This window comes from Nyctibius grandis, chromosome 6 (assembly GCF_013368605.1).
Source record: "Nyctibius grandis isolate bNycGra1 chromosome 6, bNycGra1.pri, whole genome shotgun sequence".
In the NCBI taxonomy this organism is placed as follows: Eukaryota; Metazoa; Chordata; class Aves; order Nyctibiiformes; family Nyctibiidae; genus Nyctibius; species Nyctibius grandis.
This window is the reverse complement of record NC_090663.1, coordinates 2,755,999-2,776,337: the sequence shown is the minus strand read 5'-3', so window position 1 is coordinate 2,776,337 and position 20,339 is coordinate 2,755,999. Positions and strand designations below refer to the sequence as shown.

General features: G+C 44.3%; 1 protein-coding gene across 1 annotated transcript in view; it reads right to left on the bottom strand.

Moving 5' to 3' along the window:
* SLC4A11 (solute carrier family 4 member 11) overlaps positions 1-20,339 on the bottom strand; it is a 92,892-nt gene that overhangs the window by 29,114 nt on the left and 43,439 nt on the right. Inside the window, exons 7-9 of the mRNA XM_068403116.1 lie at positions 11,289-11,412; positions 8,924-9,130; positions 4,058-4,142 (exon numbers count right to left, since the gene is read on the bottom strand). Of these exons, the coding sequence (XP_068259217.1) occupies positions 4,058-4,142; positions 8,924-9,130; positions 11,289-11,412 (416 nt within the window). The remainder of the gene's footprint in view (positions 1-4,057; positions 4,143-8,923; positions 9,131-11,288; positions 11,413-20,339) is intronic.

The following is a 20,339-nucleotide window of genomic DNA, read 5'->3' as shown; positions in this document are numbered from 1 at the left end:
AGTCAGTCTTCAGGTGGCTGAACTTTTTACACCAAGGTGATATTTAGTCATGAAGGGCTGCAGAGTGATGCAGGAGCTACCCCATCACCTAACCTAGGGCAGCAGAGGCACTGAAGAGAAGGGAAAAAGACTATCTGCAATCCCTTTATTTTTCCTCTTCCCTCAGGAATGCAATCCTGCCAAACAAGGTGGCCAGTGCAACCAGGTGGGAGAGTCGATGAGGATTTGGCACATACAGAATCAATCAGGTTGGAAGAGACCTCTGGGATCATCGAGTCCAACAGGCCACGGCAAATCCACAGTCAACATTTCAGCAGGTTTAAGCTCTGTGCTATCTTAGATAACCAGCAAGACAAAACTTCCCTTTCAAATCCCATTTTTCCAGTGCCTTCAAGCCTTCTTTCTAAACATGCCTGCATTAGAGGGAGTTTTGGAGACCTCCCACCTGCAAAACTTCACCACCAAATCTCAAGGATGGTGCCAGCAGATGCGCTCGCCTTACTCTCAGGAGCTGGTTAAGGACCCTCTGCAGGACCAAGGACAGGGAGGAACCCATATCTCCAGCTGAACTATCCACCCACCACAGCTGTGTGCCAAGGACACAGGTCAAGGAAAACAGGGGAAAATACAGTAAATCTCAGCTCTCCTCTCTTCCCTTCACCCTCCCCTCCCCAAAAGGTGAAGGGATACGGCAGAACACAGCATCAAAGCTCACCATAGGCTCACCCCAGGCACCTCAAATTTCCCCCGGCCACTCCAGGTGCTACATTCATAAGTGTTTATTCCTCTGTTGTACCAGAAAATACACACTGAAGAATAAAGGTAGCAACTTTAAGGGGATTCAGGAAACTTGTAGCTGAGTCCAGGCAGAATTCCCTCCTTCATTCAAACCAGCCTCAAAATAAAAAAGATTTCAGGAAGCTCCTATGGTTTGACTGAGCCTTAAAGAGTAATAACGTGTTTTGAGCCTATTTGACAAGATCAGGATGAAGTTCTGTACAAGCTTTTAAGAAAGCAGAATCCCATAAACAAAAGTTGTAGTCATTAAGTGGAGACTACATGCCAAATTGTGTTAATCCTAACTTCAAAGGGAAATTACAGGTGTTCTCAGGCTCAGCATAATCCAGCTGTTCATCTCAAGATGACAAGACACCTGTCTTCACCTTCACTGCTGGAAGACACCTACTACAAGCCATCCACATCACTTAAGTCCTGCACCAAAAGTTTAGAAAACTCTTCCTTGATCCTTGCGTGTTCAGTAAAATGCACAAGGCTTCTACAATCCAAAGCAGACCCAAAAGTTGACAAATTCCTAATCTGGAGGAAAAAAAGGAGAGAAAGATGATTCCTTTCTTTCCTCTTCCAAATCATGATGGTTAAGGATAATTTAATGGCCAGCTTTGTGCAGTGTGTGAAGATGACCAATCCTACAAAAGTTCAACTGACAAGACATTTGCTGGCCCTACAAAAGCCTTATTATTTATCACCCTGCCCTTAATCGGTTTATCTGTCTAAACCAAAATCCCAGGATGCTTCTCAGATTGAGGATTTAGAGGCTCCAACCATTCAAAAAAAGGCATCTTTGTAATTCAGAGCTCTTTGATGATGCATGTGTGGCTGTCTGGAGTGCAAATACTTGGATAGCTCAAGTCCCCAATGTTCTGGTACACTGCTGCTTTGAGATGATCCAGGAATTTCACATTCCTGATCACCTTCGGTCTTGGTGGTTTATAGCAGATGCTTTATGCTCCATCTGGTTTTCATTCCACACAGATCCTTAAAGAACACATTCTAATTTCTGGTTTCTGGGAAGAAATGACACATACTAATATATATAGGTTTTTAAAAAATCCTCTTTTCCCCATATCCTATTTGAAAGAGCACAACTGCTCCTAAGGTAAGCACTTCATATTTGAGCTGCAGGAGGTCTTGAGTTTCACTTGGCTCATTTTTGCACCTTCCACTCTCCAGAAATTGTATAACAATTCACTGACACTAACATATATTTGCATTTTATACCAAAACCATTTTTCTGGAATATCTGTAATGCTGGATTCTCACTATGATGGTATTTCATCACTCAGGGCAGATGCAACCAAGGGAACAATTCTTTCAAGCTAGTCAATCACAGCATCTTGTTTAGGCCAAGCCTGATCTGCTATGTACATCAGTCCACAGAAAGCTTGAGGACCTGGCTATAGCTGACAGCCCCAGGGCTGAAAGGCAGCACGCACAGGTTAATTTGGACACATGCAGAGCCAGAACACAGACACAGAAATGGATTTCCAAATCTGCTGACAGTCAAAGTTGGCTGCAGGACCATCTTATGATGCTTTTGTGCCTCTGAACCTGCTGTGCTCAGGACACAGACATCCATAGCACACACTGCTGTCTTGAGATGCACATTGGTCCCCCCAAGGTTCTTCTGCAGCACTTCCCTTCTGAAGTGCTTCAATACCCCTTTATAATGAAAAGTTAGACTTTGACAGCCCGACAAAGCAACAACCATAGAGATGAAGTGTCCTGAATCCACTCCAGAGGTGTCCTGATCAGGAGCTTAAGTCCCCTGCCAGATCTGGTGCCAGTGATGCACATGCAAGAAGTACTTTCTGTTTTATCAGACTCCTTGCTGCTACCCCAAAAATAATTTCTTGACCCCCTTCCTCCTCAACATACCCTCAGTCCCCAGAGAACATAGCATATTAGCCTGACTTCAAACAGAGCCTGCTCTCCTTTCACCCCAAGCCTCCTGAAAACAGTTTCACCCCAGCAGTTACAAACCACCTGGAGAAAGCATCCACCACTCAACCACTGTGCTAAGCCAGCATCTCATCCCATTTTATTCTTCCCAGCAGAGTGGATACCAGTAGCTTCAGAATCCATTGTGGTGGGTGAAGCAGCCTCAGAAGACAAAGCTGGATCTTTGTGGGAAGCAATCACTTGGCAGCTCCCCCAGACAGACACATGGCATCTCCTTCAGCCAAGCAGCCAATGTCTGATTGCTATGTTCCTCTGCTAGTGGTGACCATCGTTGTGGAAATGGAGTGGAGGACATACATCTGTACCCCAGCCACACTTGCTCTCAGCTTAAGCTGCTGTGGAAGGTGGTTTTGCAGCAGAACACTTGTCTACAAAACGGGGCTCAGGTGAGCAACTTATTTTCTTATGCCAACTCCAAGGGAGACAGCCCTCAGCAGAGGTGCAGGGGGGGAGGCTGGCACGCTGTGGCTTGAGTGAAGGAGGATTTAACAGCAGGAAGGTTAAATCTCAGAGCCCCAAGATTCTCCCTGCCTACACGCTACATTTTTATTTTGTGCAAACTTCTTGGGTTTGATACTTGAATATATTAACCAGCTCCCCAATAAGCTGTAAGAAACTCAACATGTTTTGATGCAGGCTGAAGCTCTGTAATCATGGTTTGCCCTGAAGACTTTTCATGGCCTTTAAGAAGCTCTGAAAGTGAAAGTTTGAAAGTGAAAAGGGAGAAAGTGACTCTTAAAACCAACAAGGCCATTGTGGGAGCTATATAAAGCCCGAAACCTGAGGCTCAATATAAACACCGTCCTGTTGTTCCTGTGATCTGGCTACAGCAGACAAGCTATATCCTGTTTTCAAAAGCACCGAGCTGAAGTTACTGCAGCTCAGATTTTGTTTAGGCATTCTCAACTCCCACAGCATCACCATAACTGCCGTTGATGATGGCTTGCGAAGAGAACAGAAAGGGCCTATTAGGCCAGTGCTGAATAATTAGGTTGCAATCAGTTGATCTGTGTCTACACACAACAACAATCAATCCATTTAATTGCTTCATTGCTTAATAAAAATTAAAATCCTCGTCTACATACAGCTAGCATCTTCATGAAAGGAAGACTGCAAGATTCTCATCTGTAGCACACCACGTTGCCTATTCACAGGTTTTGTCACAATATTCTTTTAAATAAGAAATGAGAGAGCTATTACACATATCAAAGAACACATTCAATGCACAGTGTAAACAGGACATCGCATCACAAATTCAAAATCAAGCCAATGCTTTCATAAACGTTGGCCAACATACCATCAGTGAAGTCCAAAGCGTACACTGGAAGTCTTCGTGCAATGTCATCAGAAATCCCCTTGCCAACATTGAGAAACTCATGCAACTAAAGAAAGGAAGGAAGTGCTGTGTCAGTTTAAAGGCTCATGTATTGTTAAAGAGATTAACCTCCTTATTCAATACCGATAGGAGCAAAACTGGTCATTTTGAATAGGGCATTCAAATCAGATTTTTGTAATGATAATAAACTCTTCGCACTTCAATTTATATCCTTAAAAGCATTGTAAAAGAAAATCCCCCAGACCACCCTGTTTTCCTCCCTTCCTTCCCTTTTCCCCCCTCCCATTCATATCTGCATCCCTGCTTTGCAGGTGAGGGAGCTGATGCACCATGTGGAAGTGACCCACTGAAAACACCCTGGCCAACAGCACAATTAGACCTTGGGGTGTTGAGTAATGCCTGCATACTCATGGGACAAACATCAGGTCGGAGATGACTTTCCCACCCTTCCAGCCAACTTTACTTTAGACGCCACCACAAAAAACTCTTCTCCCAGATCCACGTGAAGCCTCTGAAAGGGGATCCCCAGCAAGTGCTCCCTTCCTTGACATTGACACGGAAAAGGGAGACCTCAAATCAAGGTAGCAAGGGAACTAAGTCTGTCTACACCTCAAACTCCACCAAAAGGGAACAAGTTTGAATAACTTCATGTAACCAAACCATAATTTCTGCCCATTAAAAGACAGTAAAATCGTTGTGAAAGGGTTCCAAAAACTGAACACATTCCCTTTTATTTCTGGTTTGGGGGCCTGCAAGGTGCAGTACGATCTGATGCACACCACAGGCAATAAGGAGCTTTTTAGAAATACATGACAGCTGCTATTGACTTACAGCCTCCCAATTCTCACAACTACATCCTTGCGGAAAGCACATGGAAAGCATCAGAGTAGGCAACACTCACAAAAGAGGCACCTGTCAGATTTTTTCCTCAACTCACAGCACACATACTACTCTGAAAATCAAATGCACCTTTATACAGTGCTAATTACCCCAGCTGTCTCATCTAAAACATTTCATATGTTTGTTGCAGAACTAGACACAGAAGACTTCTAACCTCTGCTAGGGAGTGTAAGGGAGGCCAGAAATCACAGATTCAAAATTTACACCAACAGATCATCTTAAAACAGCACAGACATCTTAACTCTTTGGCTGGTTTATGTGGAAATCAATAAAAACTACTGCTGTAGCAAGGACTTGACACTACAGTGCTCGTTTAACAGACTACACATAGCTTTGCCTTTTCTCATGGGACTCACCTGCCTTGCAGTGCCCTGAAGATGAGAGCCATAAATAAAACACAACAAGCAAACCTCTCCTTTAGAACACACTGGGCACAGCAAAAACTAGAGTTTGGGGTGCAAAAGATTCCTCAGAGGACCAGCTCCTTTATCAGCTATTACCACATCTCATATTTCACCTACTTAAGTCAATTCTGTTGCACTTTGCCTTTTGCCAATACACCTGTATTACTTCAGGACAGTTTCATCTCTCTAACCTGAACAACCAGGATGGAAACACATCAGACACCAGGATAACATCTACATTTTAAGCATTTCTGAAAAAAACTATGAGATTAAACCATATTTGAAGGCATATTTGGACATCAAAGCCATATGCACTTGAAAAGCAATTTGATTTTTTCCCCCCTCAGAAAGACATTCCTGAAGGCACAAGTCAGCCAGAGAATCACAATAGCTTTAATGACTAATATGTTTACTCGTCTCACTGCAGTGAGTACAGGGAAAATGATGCTTGGGGTATCTCATCTTCTGGGGAAGATGGCCTGGGGCTGAGTGTGGGGTGGGGAGGGAAGGTGCAATCATGCACATTGCCTGTTCATAGGCAGCGGTGAGTGTGCAGAAGAGAAAAGCACTGCCTAACTTCTTGTCCTGCAAGGCACATTGAGGCAAATTTGAGAGACCCCTGGTTCCCTCATACATTTGTTTCTTGCCTGTGTGCAAGTTTAGCCTAGGGATGTCAAGCTAAACCTCATCAGTGGCTAAGTATGGGGAAAGATGTTTCTTCTGTATGGCTAATCCTCCTCTTACTTTCTTCTCTGCCCTACTAACCTCATACTCAGCTTGGGTTGCACTGAGGAGAGAAAGGACCAAGTGTACTGACCGCTGAAGTTACTGCTCTTTTTGGTTTTACTTTTATCCCCCAACCTATCCAGTACACATCTTCATTGTCTACCTCTACTCCAGACATGTTTCAGTCTGGCTTTTGCCTGCTGCCATCTTCTGAGCTTGCACCTCACGAGGTTTCGAAAGATCTTGGGAAGGACAATGCTGACACTTCATTCTTGACCTTTTTGATTTGCTGCCTCCTACACTCTGGTGTTGGGAATTTCTTGGGCTGCCATTCCCTGCTTCTTTCTCCTCCAGTGGGTCAAGTTTGGCTGACCCATTGGCTTTCCACTCCCACTCATGTTGTCACCTCTCATGGCCCTGTCACCTTTTTGATTTAACATCCTGGTACTAGGTGGCTTTACTCAGAAGGCCTTTCTTTCCCAGAGCTGCATCCCCCACCAAGCTCAAGGCTTATTAGCCCTGACAATGACCATTGTTTGGATTAGAGGCTAAACCAGCACTACGAGTTACACAGCCAAACAGAAAAACCCTGCTCCAACACAACCAACCCTTTTCAGTCCTCCCCTAAAGTACTGGAGGGCCACATGACTATTTTACACAGACCAGGGACACATGCTACGCTCCCTCCTGCTGATGCTGAGCCAACATAGCCCATCCCTCTAGGCAAATCCACACAGGTATCAAACAGACAAAAAAAATCACAGCCAGAAAGCATCACAAGTGTTAGGGGCTCCTCCATGAACAAAATCACAATTAGATGCCTCAGTAAACAAGAGGATTTCAGGCTGGCTTAGTTATGAGTGATATTGTAGCCTTGCCTAAATAAGCCTCCAAGATGAGCCAAAGCAAACTGACTGTGCTGTAGGCACAGCATGGTATGCAACTGCCATGTCCCCTTCAGTGTTTTAGCAAAGGTAAAAACAAGCACTTGCAAAAATCTGACTCTCACACAGAGCATGAGGCCCATTTCTCTTCCATCGCTGCAGGACCAAGGGAAGAAGGGAGGCAGGAGGCATGTTTTGATGCTATCAAGAGACTTTACCCTCCTGCCTGCTTCTGAGGGCTCACTTGTAATAATACAGTGGCTTTGGATTAGGGTTTTTATTTCCCTGGGGGTGGTTCACAGGTTGAAATTACACCCCTGGTCTCATATGAGTTTGTGCTCATATTAAATGCTTCCTTTCTAGGAGGCTATTGCACAGGGGAGGCAGAGGGGGAGGAGATGCTGCTGGAGATGGCTCTCATCAGAACTGAGGAACGCAGGCTATGATCTCAAATCAACCTCACTTCTCCAAGCAAATCTTTGCTTGCCAGGAAAAGAACTCTCCATCATAAGGTCTATGCTGGCAAGGCAGGGTGGAGGACAGCTTCTTCCAAGAGACATGAGAAAGTAGAGTTGCTACTACACAGGTTGCATCTCCTGAGAGCTGAAGAAAAAACATTTTAAAACCAACAATTTACCAAATCCAGACCAAGAATGGTCAGTGCCAAGAGCAAGCACTAAAGAAACAAGTGTCACTATCTACAGTGGTGGCTTAGAGCTGTCGAAAGTCTGCCTGGCCAAGGCTGCTTGCCCAGCAAGGCAGGTAGGAACCACCACTTCTCAGGGCTAACACCTACACGCTCAGTGTTGCGTCCAGCCCTCCTGCTCACCAAACCACAGAGCAGAAAATCCTCTACAGACATTTAAAAAGGGCTAGTTTTAGCAGAAGACAGAAACAGACACTTCAACTGCTCTAACAAAAACTTTGAAAGAGCAAGTGAAAAGGGTTAAACCTACTTTTTCTAAATTACATTACTGCAACTACTCCAAATACCACTGCTTTGAATGACCTAAGTTTTAAAGAGGGTTTCAGGACTTGTTCTGCAAACTTAAGAGCAGGTATGGGGTCTAGGAAAGTTCAAAGCACTACCTATAAGCAGAGGGATTCTGCAGGAAAAACATGAGCTTTGCTCATTTCCAGATGTGCAGATCAAAACCCCTTAAGCCTATTCCAGGAAAAAAAGAAGTGATAAGTTAACCAGCTTCTGCACTGTAGGCAACCCAAAGCTTTAAGGTTATTTGTAATTCAGGGACAGGAGCAGCAAGCTAGAGATGGCACAGTTTGTTTTTCAGGTATGCTGTCTGGTTAAAGAATGAATTTCTGAACGGAAAAGCAAAGCGATGACCAATACACAGGAAATTCCAGAAAAGAAAGTTGAGTTACAGCATTTCCCTCGAACTTTAAAGTACAAAGCAAGTAACATTTTACAGAGCTACAGATCAAACAGTGAGAAGTCAGGCCAAATACTGACAGGCAACTTCTAAGTGAAATTACTGAGCAGGGATGGCTGAGAAGTCTTTTGGCTCCTGGAAAGACAAGCAGCAGCTTCCTTCAGAGACTTCTGATGGTAAGGATTAAGTACCTTGGACTGACAACACACAGTGATCCATTAATCCCACCCTTGACTAAGCATCTGGAATCAAAGTCCTGTAACCATTTCAACCCCCTACTGCTCTGCATCCCTTCAGCACCTAGCCTCTTTGAAGTGTATTTTTTTAGATTTACAGCAGGAGCTGAGAAATGTGGACATACACACAGCAGCCGTTTGTAGAAACCTCAGTGCTGAGAGCTTGCTAGGAGAGCCCAATGGATTCAAGCAGCACAAGTGCTTCATCTCCTCACCCAAAAACCTTTGTATTTATGCATTTGGACACCACTGAAGCAGGGGCACAGCAGATGTTGGCCAGCCTTACCTGGAGTGGCTTAGGACCGTGTGACTTGTGCCCATCATTCATCGCTGAGGGTCTCTGATTCACCACCGTCAACAAGTGGCGTTGGTGGACTAAGGCTTCCTTGAACTCCTCTTCGGTTTTGGTTTCTAGGAGTTTCTGCCGAAAGGTTATGTCCGAAAACATTGTGGCAAAGGTCCTGCCCACTTCTGTGGCCGTTTTGGTACTTTTCTGAGCAGAATAAAAGACAGAAAAAACCTTGTAAAACTATTTCCTTTCACTTCTGAAAGGTAAAACCATTGATTTACCCCATTGGGCACCATCAGAAGAGCAAGATGCCTGGCTTCCAGGACCCCAGAGACACCTGATGAAGGGCACCTGTGGAAGCTATTGCAAACACACCATCCACAGCAGGATCCTGTGAAGGCATGAACATGTGGGTGGCACCACACTAGTCCCAAGGTCATCAGTCACTGCCCTGCCTCCACCTCTCCTCCATCACAGGGAATGTCCCTTCAGACATGCTTGCTAGGACATGTTCAATTTAAGTTTCTAGGGAAGGGTTTGGATTTATAATCTGTTTTTACAGTTTGTAAGCTTGGTCCTTTCAGACTGAACCAGCCTGGATTTTCCATCACAGGAGAGGCTTCTCCTTTCACCTCCAAGAAGCAGCAGTCTTTGGGCTGGATGGTGCAAGGGGTTACTTCAAGCTGCCCAATGCAGCTCCCTTTCTTTGCTTTCCCAAAGAGAGAGGAATGGTTTAGAGGAAGAGCGCAGAGATTTGCAAGAGAACTCAAGTTTTTTCCATCCTCCATATTAGAGAAGGCCAAGGAACTGGAATCCTCAGCACAACAGATGCCCATTTTCTGGGCTTCCTCTCCCCTCCGAAGCAAGCTTCATTTAATCTGTTACTGTCAGCAGGTTAATTATTTTAACTGCTGTACCAGAAATGCGTACTTAGAGCTGGCTAGATGAACTCATTTAAAATAAAAAGCATATTGGCAACTGCAGCTCTGCTTGGCCTCCACTCCCTTTCCTTAATTTGATGCTGTCCATTGGAACTGCAAACTTTCAGGATACAAGCGGATGCAAAGCTGTTCACTGGGTGCTTTGCACGTAGCTGGCCAGAGATAAGCAAACTACCACACAATGAAAGAGAGATCAATGCAATTGTGCGTGGGTTCAGTTGTTTGCCTGCTGCAACCATCAATATGTTTTCAGCCTGTTGGGTTTGAGATCTATGCCAAAAGCATTGAACTGCTCAGCTGGGAAAGATCTGCCAGAAATACTGGGAAATAAGGAAACACCAGTATTTCTATTTAAACAAGGGTGGTGGTGGAGGGGAGGAGGAGACAGACAGGCCAGACTAGAAGGTCCCAAGGTCACACAGATAGCATTGAAGAGCAGGAAATTGAATCAGGATATGTCCTGCTCCAGACAAGGTCCCCAACCTCTCCAGCACCTCCCAGAAGAACAGACCTAGTAGCCCCAAAGTGTATACAGCCAGCTTAAGTGTGAAAAGGTCTTGAGCTTTGAACTGTTCAACCATTAGCTAGAAGAACACACCATCTTGATCAAGCCAGTGCTTTCTAGGAAGACAGGATAGGTGATCCCCAACTGACCTTGATGCCCTCTGTGATATTTCAGTAAACGTGTACTACTATGTCATTTCTTGGCCTTGTCTACACCAAAGAACCAGTAAGTACACTTAAGCAAGCTTTAACCTTGCTATTTTGAGTGCCAAAGTTGTGAAAACACATCTCAAAGGACCTCAGCACAGTCTGACCTTACAAGCAGCTCACAAACAGTCTTGCCTGTTCTGCAATAGATCTCGCAAAATTGCATCTTCCTCTTGGTTACACCAGTCCATATACAACTGCTGTAACCACATCTGCAGTGTAACTCTCAGTCCCATCAAGAGAGCTGGCTGGGAAGCAACCCAGACCCTTGTGGTGGGGCATCAGCTGCAGACGTGCAAGGTGCCCTTCACAGGCATGGCTTTAACCAGGAACAGCATTCCTTACCTCTGAAAATAGTAGCTAAACTGGTAAAGCTGGAGGGAGAGAATCTGTGGAGCATTACATGCATCATGGAAGTAGCCCTAGCAAAAAGCATATAGGGACTACAGACGCACTTGATCTGCAGTGTTCTCCTCCCAGCCAGGCTGGGAGCCATCCTCCAGTATGAGACGACGGCGCAGCTGGCTAATGCACCCCTCACAGACACTTAAAATAAGCCATCTTGACAACTGCTGAGAAGATCTCGGGCCTTTTCACATCCTCTTGTGTTTTAAAAATAATATGTTGTCATTAACCCTAGAAGGGGACCAAGGAAAAGCAATCTTGGGAGAACCCTCTGAAGCACCAGAGCAAACAAGAGCAACACTCACCATTTTAGGAGGAGCCAGGACTAATATCACAAATCTCACTTCGCAGGAGTTTTCACCCCAATTCTGAGGCCTCTCCAGGCGGCTGATGCAAACGTGACGTCGCTGAAGGGACTTTATAGTGCAACTGTCAAGGAAGATGGCATTGTTATACACGGCACTGTGACACATGGCATGCTCTTCCGTTGTGCAAGGCTTTATAAACACACATTTCAACTTTGAGATGTTGGTTGTAAAAGGGTCATTTCTGAAGTCTTAAACAGTGACTTTAAGTTAGTTAGCCCAATTCTGCTAGCTCTTTTGTAGAATTTGAATGTCCATGTTTTTATGGCAAATAACTTCCAAAATTTCAAGGTGTTTTCTTCCTCTTCCCCCATCCGCTTTTCAATAGCCAAGAAATCAAAAGACAGAGAATGCAACATACCTAGAACTTGCAGTGCTACAGAAGCTTCTACAAAAAAAAAAAACTCTAAGAAAAAAAACCCAACACCTACATTACTCAAAAGCAGTTTACACTTCATTTCATTTCACCTGATCTCCCAAAGTGCTTTTGGAAACATTAAGGTAAGATGCCAAACCAACATATTTCCACTTCTTTTGCCTTGAGCAGATCTCTCTCTCTTTGAATGGCTTTTCCTATTTGCTCTCAGCTGTTATTTTTCCTCTTTCTGGTACAGGTGTGTTACAGAAAGCAAACTGACCTCCTTGCTCAAGATCTACAGGGGCTGTAGCAGGCAGGATTACTGCTCAGAGGGAAATCCTTGGCTGCAATCCAGCCAGCCCTGCAGGGCATGCGATGGATGTTTGACTCTCGTAACAAAGACTAGCAACAAGTTGCTTGCAATAAACACAGAGATCATCTGTGGAAGCCATGAAAGACCAGGTCTGTGTCCACCTTGGGATATTTGAACAGAGCTGTGATCTGAGTAGCCATCATTTTTCCTGCTGGCAAATTCTGACAAAGCAGGACAGTGGCTTGGTGCAGTTGCAGGACGAGGTTAACACCAGCCTGGACTGCAGATCTGTTCCCATTAAAGCCACCTACTACTTCTTAACTCTTCTGAAAAGCACTGATGAGATACATACATAGGTTTTGTAACACCAAAAGTACAATGGGAGTGTGTTTTCCTATCTCAGAGTGATTTTTTCTCTTTTCTGATTCAAAGTCACTTAGACTGCTTGCTCCCTTTTATCCATGTAGCAAACATCTACCACAGCCCTTAAATCATCTCTCCTTTAATTTCTCATCCATAATCCTAGCCCATTTCTTTACTTGTAAGATGTATTCTTACACCCATGCACCCTGAAGGTTATTTCAGTCATGACTCCTGAAGACCTTTGGCTGGAGATGAGTCAGGAGCACGTTATATTTTCTGTTAAGTTCTTAATAACTTGCACACAAAAATCACACCACCAAGTATTTTCTTACTGACTTTGACTTCCCGATCATGGATTGGAAGCAGCCTACTTACACAAATTAACCTGACAAAGGCACTTATCTAAGAGCAACAAACCAGCTTAATTAGAACAATATAGGTCATGAGGAAGATGACAGTATTTCATTTATTTCCTAACTCCCCTCCACTACAGCCCCTTGTCCTTTTTCTACTCGAATCAGCTTTGGAAGGGAGAAAGAACAAGGCAGGTCCTAGTTTAGAAATAAACCTCTTCTAAAGTAATTTAAAATAGAGTACAAGCTATCTTCTCAACTAAACCCATAGTTTGGATCTGCAACATTCCTCGTCCTTCCCTCCTGAGGGATCAAATGAGCACAAACACTGGTTTTCACAAGCAAATCAAAGCCCTCAGTAGCAATCCTGCTGTGGCTGGACAGCATACGAGTCTCCTTGTGTTACAGTTCAACAAGCCAATGGGGAAGATACATGAACTCCAGGCTTTCTACTAACAGGAGAACCCTCCAGTGGCCCAACACCTTCAGTTCTCTCCCTATCCACCTGAATTGGTCAACAACAGTGAATAGTTAATGCACCATTAGCAAAAAGAGACCCTTATTTTGTGCTTCATTCTCAGTATTTTCATACCTCAGATGCTGAGCTCACTGATAAGTTTATTTGGAAAAGGAAGGCTTTCTGGGCTTTTTGACCAGAGATGGCCAGAAGCAGGTATCGGACACCTATTGCTCACAGAGCTGTACTAACACTTTCCAGATGTCATCCCTCTCCTTACCATGTCTATCAGGCAGTACCTGATCTGGGCCCCGCACTTCAAGAAAGATGTTGAGGTGTTGGAGTGAGTCCAGAGGAGGGCAACCAAGCTGGTGAAGGGTCTGGAGGGTCTAACCTATGAGGAACGGCTGAGGGAGCTGGGGGTGTTTAGCCTGGAGAAGAGGAGGCTCAGAGATGACCTTATTGCAGTCTACAACTACCTGAAGGGAGGTTGTAGTGAAGTGGGAGTCGGCCTCTTCTCCCAGGCAACTAGCGATAGGACAAGAGGACACAGCCTCAAGCTTTGCCACGGGAGGTTCAGGTTGGACATTAGGAAGCATTTCTTCTCAGCAAGGGTCATTAGACATTGGAAGGGGCTGCCCAGGGAGGTGGTGGAGTCACCATCTCTGGAGGGGTTTAAGAAAAGACTGGACATGGCCCTTAGTGCCATGGTCTAGTTGACATGGTGGTGTCAGGGCAACGGTTGGACTCGATGATCCCAGAGGTCTCTTCCAACATGGTTGATTCTGTGATTCTGTGTGATTCTGTGACCTAGTAAGAACTACTGAAGTACAAAGTATGACCAGAGAAGACTTATTACAGGGAAGAGCCGATCACACCAGCACACACCCTGGTGCCTGAAGTCCGGGAGGACACCAAGGCATGCATACGAACCTAAGTTTACATGTGTTGTGGAGGTATGAGTTACCAGCCACCTCTCAGCAGTGCTCTTCAGTGTCGTGCTTGCATGTTCCCACTCCATCCGAGTAAATCCAAGAACTGAAACCTCATGAAACGCCCAGGATTTCAGCTTGCTCCTACCCAAGGCAGGAAAGCCAACATGCAGGAGCCCTGCTCCCCTAGCTACAATATGTGAAGTCATGTAGCAATATAGCAAGTTATTTGGAAAAATCCATTATGTAGTGCAATATTTAAGCCACATGTTCTTCTGTAGCTAGCTTTCTCCCTGAAATGAAAGGGTTACGTTTCAGCTCCAGTAACTTGTCTCTAAGGCCGTACTTTCCAGGGAGGACAGTCCTGCCAACAGTGCCAGTCCACAGGGCTACAACATCACTTCAGCTCAAGAGCTTCTTGGGTATGGAGGGGAAAACTTGTCTCTTGAAGGCTGCTTTTTGTTATTGGATCGCTTTCACATACAAGCTAAGTTTCCTGGCAGCCACACCAAAGCCTTATATTCTCCTCCCCCTCTACTCTGCCCTGGTGAGGCCGCATCTGGAATATTGTGTCCAGTTCTGGGCCCCTCAGTTCAAGAAGGACAGGGAACTGCTAGAGAGAGTCCAGCGCAGAGCCACGAAGACGATTAAGGGAGTGGAACATCTCCCTTATGAGGAGAGGCTGAGGGAGCTGGGTCTCTTTAGCTTGGAGAAGAAGAGACTGAGGGGTGACCTCATTAATGTTTATAAATATGTAAAGGGCAAGTGTCACGAGGATGGAGCCAGGCTCTTCTCAGTGACATCCCTTGACAGGACAAGGGGCAATGGGTGCAAGCTGGAACACAGGAGGTTCCACATAAATATGAGAAAAAACGTCTTTACGGTGAGGGTAACCGAACACTGGCACAGGCTGCCCAGAGAGGTTGTGGAGTCTCCTTCTCTGGAGACATTCAAAACCCGCCTGGACACGTTCCTGTGTGACATGATCTAGGTGATCCTGCTCCGGCAGGGGGATTGGACTAGATGATCTTTCGAGGTCCCTTCCAATCCCTGACATTCTGTGATTCTGTGATATTACTCTAAATCAGGAGTCCACTGTTTCCATACCTTGAGGAACTGGGACACTGTGCAATAAGAGGATCTCGCACCGCTTAGGCAGTAATGAAAGATTAAGCAACACTAAGCACATTCAAAAGACACCAAGAAACCCACTGTCATCATTACCCATTTTTATCTGAAATAGTTTTATCCACAGTGCTGGAGTTTGAGTCTTCTCACACCTATGAGACTGTTGCTTCCAACTCTTCTGTAAAGAGCTCTATTGACAGCAACTCGTGCATCTGAATCCCAGTATCACACCAGTAAAACTGAGTGTGGGCCACTGAATAATTTCCAGCCTAGTTTAGGTCAACATATCAACACAATTTAAGTTAATAATACCTTTACAAATCAGGCTGACGTGGTTTAGTGAGGGTAAACCAGAGAAAAAAAAGATTTAAACACGTGCCACAGAGAAAGTTAGATGCACCTGAGGCATTGCTGCATAGAGGGGAGAAATAATGCGTCTGTGCAGAATGCAGCCTCACTGCACCAAGCCTGGTCTCACTCTGTTATATCTGTTTATTTGGGGAAAAAAACAACCCTGGAGCCTCAGTACTTATAGTGCAAGGCCGAGTCACTTCTGCCCATGCATCATTCAGCACCTCAAGCCTTTCTTCTGATTTAATCCATTATTTAGCCAACTCAAATCCTATTCCCTGGTGTAGCACTTACAGCTCCCACTTTTGTTTTAATTCCAGAATCCAGATACAAATATAATACAAACCAAAAGTGCAGTTCCTACCAGACCTGTCCAAATATTTGTAAAGGACAAAACAAAAGTTATTTGGCTCACATGGAGAAATCCCAAGTTATGCAAGACTGCAGGTAAAACTCAGCGTAGCTCAGGTCAAGAGGAGAGCCACTTTCAAAATGAAGCAACTTTTTTCAAGTAGCATTTAAGTAAATTACCAGGAAGAAAAAAAAAAATCTGAAGGGTAAATAGCCAAAGCCCCAAAAAAACCTGAGAACTAGCAAGACATTTTCAGCTGACTCTAAATCAAGTCTGGTTTGGCCAAAGCCTCCAAGTTCCTTTTTGGTTTGAGTTGAGCTAAATTTGATTCTCCTTTGGCTTGGCCAACAAGCTGAAAAATCTATTTTCACCCAGTATTAGTCACACAAGGAAATGCTGGGCTGTGATTTAATGAGATGCCAGGTTGTGTTCTCAGCAATTTTATCTTGATCCTCCAATAATTGAGCTCATAAAAAGGGCATTTAAATTATAGGATGCATTCCTGCTTCACTGTCCTCCTCTCTTCCCAGGCTGCATATCTAGCGGCGTTGAGCGTGGCACTTGGATGGTGAGAACTGGCAACGCTCCACCAAAATCAGATACACCGAGTCACACACACTGCAGGTCTGCCCCACACCCAAGATGTTATCAGAATAATAACACATTTCTCAAACAAATCATAAAAAGGGTCAAACTATGGAGACCCAAGAGAAACACAAACCCTCTTTTAACAGGGCAAGAAAGGAAGTTAATTCAGAAACAAATTATCCCCTGCAGTAAGAAAAAGTGCCCAGCAGAGGTAATCAGCTAGCCAGCCTTTTCCTGTCCCCATGCAGAAAAACAATGACACTTCTTGTTCTCATCCACTGCAAATAAATCTTCCTCCGCAGAGCAGCTCCAGGCACAAGCTTTCAGAAACCAGAATTTGCAAGCGAGGAATGAAGCTGTGACCAGCAAGCCAGCTCACACGCAGCTTGGCACAGGGTTGTTTCAGCAAAGTCACTCCAAGCTGGATATCATTTTGGACGGGTAAATGCACTTTGCTGGGGTCCAGAAAGACCCATCCTCTCTAGCAGTTTCTCTCTTTAGGGAAAGTATTTCCTACAGGTCAATGCATAAGGAGACATCACCTCCTCTCCATACACATGCTACAGGCACTGAAACAAGTCATCCTTCTCTCCAATAGATCTCCTTCAGGACCCAAATTCCTAATGAAGGGGGTTGAATTTGAGAACTCCTTTTCATAACAGCACCTGCAAGAGTTTCAGCTCTCCAGCATAGCCTGAGACAGTCCAACAAGGGTGGCTAGGCACCTAAAAGAAATTTAATCAGTTCTTTGAACCCGAAGAACACTTGAGAGATGATGGTTGTAAATTTTGGAGATGAGGCTCTTGTTTACAAGACTCTAAATCTTGCAATCATTCCTCTAAAGGATAATATTTGTTTGAAACAGTTCAACTGTTTAATTTCCCACACGATCTCCTTTTGCTCTTTGAAAGAAGGGGCACTATTCTGAGGAATACACAGTAACTGAAGCATCCCTATTTGAAATCTATTTAACAGCTAAATCAGAAGCAACACAGCTTTTCTATAGACCCACAAACCTCTGGGTCTGGACAAATCCTTAGACACATGGAATAGGCTTTGCATTACTTTCGTGGAGAGCTCCATTAGTAACGTGTTTCACACAACCATCAGTTATACATTAAATCCAAGAAGTTACTGCTCTTGAACTTCACCCTATTTGAACAGCAGTCTTGCTTGATATCCAAAATAACCTCACAATACCAATTTTTGAAAGGCTACCTGGGTTTTTCCCGAGTTAAACTCCTCCACTGATATAGTGTGTCATTGCAATGATTTCTGAGTAAGCAATTTTATAGCAACACAGAGCATACAAACTACTAAACCACTCTTTGCTTGCAGAAAGGCTTTTTTCCTCTGCTTTGCCTGTTAAAACAGCTTTAGCAAATCAGTTGAATGCACTGAAAATAAGTCCTTCACCAATCCACGTGCCTTATTAATGCAGCCAAAGGAAATTGCTCCTCAACTACTCAATCCAGACTACGAAGTAGCTTGTTTTCATGTTTTCCTAAGGTTTCAGCTTTGGAAGAAAGCAATTATATCCATTCTCCTGGCAAGAAGAATATAGCCTGGAAATTGTGAGCCTGGGGAATTCCAGTCAGCTCAGCGAGCATTTGTTCAACAACCCACACAGCTGGTGTTTCTCCTAGGAGGACACCAAGTAGAAAGACCACCAGCTAGCAGTTACTTTAACATTCATAGCATTAGGGATCCTTCACCTCAAGGAGGGGGGTGGGGAGGGGAAGCATTTGCATCTCCATTTGTCAGACAGCAAAAGAAAGAATTGGATGTGATAGGACTTGGCTTGTGATGACAGCCACTTCTCCTTATACTCTCCATTGGATAAGGGAGGACCTTCCTTTGGCTTTTTGAGCCACAGAGCTGTGCAACACCAAAACCAATAGCTCTCATAGGGGCTTCTTCCCCACCTTTCCTGATCCAGACATGAAAAGCATCCAGTTTACCCCCTCTGGGCTCTGGATCATGGTGGATCTGGGCAGTTCATGGGGAACCTGGAGCACGCTTTTGGCAGCTCATCTACCTGCTGCAGTCATTGCATGCTGGAGGGGTACCAAAGTACCTCCCCTAAGCTCCTACTACCAGCAGAGCTTCCTCATGTTAAATAACTGATTGAGAACAACAGTTCAGCACTCCTTGTTCTGGGACAGGTCTGGCTATCCCTCATCCCAAGTTATCTAACAAAACAATCAACCAGCAGCTTAACAGTGAAGCTGCAAGAGATCTCCATGCCAGTTTTTCTTGCTGTTCTGGCAAGAGCTATGAATAGGAGAAAGAGTTGTGTCTATGGTTTCTAAGGTATAAGACAGTGTTTCTGACTGATGAAGCCAGTCTGTAATACTGAACATTTGCTTCCTAGTTAGAAAACCATCACGTACACAAATACCTAGCAACCTTCATTCTTCTAGAGCTGAAGAGTGCTGGTTAGTGGGGCATGCAGCATTGTGCTACTCTCAGCTACACAGAATTTTAATGAAGGAGTCTCAAGGTTTCCACAAGCTTATGTATCCTGGTACGGCTTCAGCAAGACCAGGTTTTGGTCATTCTTGACCAAAAAAAAAAAAAGCCCTAAAGACTATTGTGAATGAGAAGCCAGTTGTTTTCCTGGACTTCAGTGCAACAGTCAAACTTTGAGAACCCCAATGCCCCAATGGTTTGTTCTGTCACATGGCTATAGCCCAGATCCATATGGTACATCTTACCTTGCTGGAGGTTCAATAAACCTGAAACTGCCAGGAAACCCCCAACTCCAGCAGAAGCAGAATAGCTATTCCACCCTAGGTTTTCCCCACCACGGATAAGTCAGCTAAAGAGCAGCCCTCTCTCCAGCACAGAAGAGAGAGGGAACCAAATTTTTGTGTCCATTAAGACTGCTCTTCTGCAGCCAGGCTCTGCACAACTCAGTGAAAATTCTGCACAAGCTTTATTCCTTCTGACTCTAAGCTAATTTAGGCTTTAATATTTCTCCTTGCAATCAGTGCAGAAGAAGCACTACCAAAGCCATATCTGAGCTGCTCTTCCTCATTAATATAATCCTACCATGATACCCAAGCTTATCTCATCCACTAGGAATAAAAAGTTAGTTAAGGTGCACAGAAAACAGCAGTGCTAATTTAAAAAATAGCAAAGAGTATAGACTAAGTGGAACGATAAAGAATAGCGGATATCTTAAAGGTTCTTCCCACTCCTATGGAAAATTTTTTCATCAACAAATTCCTTTTACTTCAGAGTTTTGGAAGTTGTTTTGCAATCTGACTTCAAGAAAAATGTAAGATCTAAAAATATGTTTCACAGTCTGTTGCACAATAGCTACAGCAGGAATACAGTGCAATAATTAGATAATTATAGTTAATAACTCATCACTGCTTTCCCACTACTTTCTTCTCCCTCTTCAGAGTAACAAAAGGAAGAAACAAGGAAAGTTTTGCACAAGACACCTTCAGGCTGTAAGCTTATTTTTCAAATCACATCTTGTCATGGAAGCTAGTATTACTCACATGGATGCATTTAAAGCTTTGGCACACTTTCTACAGGAAGGCTGAACCTACCCTTTTCAGCTTCACGTACACAATCACAACATTTGTATCATGACCTCTAGAAATGCTTTGTTATTAAGTCAACGCTCTCCAAAGCCCTCCATAGAGCCACATCACATGCACGGTAGAAACTTCTACCCTCCACCCTTCCTAGAGTAGGATGTACGTATCCTTATTGCCATTATCCTACCTATGGCATCCAAAGGGGAGAAAACTAATCAAAAGCCCTCTTGGTTGGTAAGTAC